Source organism: Primulina tabacum, chromosome 1 (genome assembly GCF_025594145.1).
Source record: "Primulina tabacum isolate GXHZ01 chromosome 1, ASM2559414v2, whole genome shotgun sequence".
In the NCBI taxonomy this organism is placed as follows: domain Eukaryota; kingdom Viridiplantae; phylum Streptophyta; class Magnoliopsida; order Lamiales; family Gesneriaceae; genus Primulina; species Primulina tabacum.
This window is the reverse complement of record NC_134550.1, coordinates 25,118,176-25,119,636: the sequence shown is the minus strand read 5'-3', so window position 1 is coordinate 25,119,636 and position 1,461 is coordinate 25,118,176. Positions and strand designations below refer to the sequence as shown.

The 1,461-nt window shown below is 36.6% G+C and overlaps 1 protein-coding gene across 1 annotated transcript; it reads left to right on the top strand.

Annotated features, from left to right (window-relative positions):
• The first annotated feature begins 441 nt into the window (after positions 1–441).
• LOC142506663 (uncharacterized) lies at positions 442–1,194 on the top strand. The gene has a single exon (XM_075619473.1). It carries the CDS (start codon positions 442–444, stop codon positions 1,192–1,194), a length of 753 nt encoding a protein of 250 aa, XP_075475588.1.
• The last annotated feature ends 267 nt before the right edge of the window (positions 1,195–1,461 follow it).

Genomic DNA, 1,461 nt, shown 5'->3' with positions numbered 1-1,461 from the left:
TTGATTCGGTTATGTTATAATAAGTTAAAAGAAATAAGTTTTGAAAGTTTGTTAAAGAGATTCTTTAAGAAAACTAAGTTCTATATGTATCTTTGGAAATCGATCGACCCTCACTTGCTGAGTGTTTTCCAAAACACTCACCCTTACAACTTTCAGATAAGAATGAAGAGCAATTGAATGAGGAGGAACAAGAAGCTTTCTGGGGATGGTGATCGATTGACGAGATCAAGAATCAAGATTTTTACCTTTCCTTCTGTTTAGTTTCCGCAAACTCTGATGAAGAGTTGTCATTGTAAAGACAATGTTTTATTATATGAAAAAGACTGGTTTTTAGCCATTTGCTACGAGGCTTAATTGTTTTCAAGTAATTTTTAAACAATTCCGGATGTCACCGACGCTTCAGTCTCGGGGCGTGACATTATTGTTTGGGATGAAGCTCCGATGTGCAGACGATACGCAATCGAAGTTGTTGATCGAACTTTTCAAGACGTTGTTGCCAACAAAGAACAGTTTGGTGGAAAAATAGTATTATTAGGAGGGGATTTTATGCAAGTTCTTCCTGTTATTCCTAAAGCAAAAATTGAAGAAACTATCGATGGAAGCTTTATTCGATCGCATTTGTTTCCATGTATGATAATCATTCTTTTACATGAAAACATGCGGGCGAAAAATGATCCTGATTTTTGCGAGTTCTTGCTCAAAGTGGGTACAGGGGTGGAGCATGTCGATGATAATGGGAATATCAAAATCCCATCACATATGATAACTAAATTGTGTCAAGGAGCTATTGAGATGTCAGAAAATAAACTGATTGAAAATGTATACCAAGGGTTATACGATAATGATAACTATCTTTCATCAACTTACATGATCGAGCGAGCAATTCTATTGACGAAAAATACCTATGTCGATGCGTTGAATGAAAAAATTATATCGTTGTTTCCAGGAGAAGCCATACATTTCCTTAGCTTTGATGAAGCAATCGATGACACGCATAATTCATATTCAGAGGAGTTCTTGAATGGTCTAACGCCTAATGGTTTGCCACCTCACCGACTTGTCCTTAAAAAACATTTTCCTATAATGTTGCTTAGAAATTTAGATCCATCTAATGGCATGTGCAATGCCGCTAGAATGGTATGCCGAGCATTTCGTTGTGATGTCATCCATGAAGAGATTTCGGTTGGACAATAGTTTGTTTTTCAGACGTTACAAATCTCCACCACCCCCCCCCCCCCCGAATAGAATTTCGTCTTCGAAATTTTCCTTGTCTTGATAGTTGCAAAGTTTAGATTCCCTTATCCACCTCAAACTTAACTTCTAACTTAAATCTTACTCTTCAATTCAGTCCTCAAAATCTTGAAAATTGCAATTCTAACCCAAAACTTCCCAAAGTCGACTTCTAAATCCAGCTCAAGTAGTGCATGCACTCTATTTTTATAAGTTCTTCATTAACTCAAT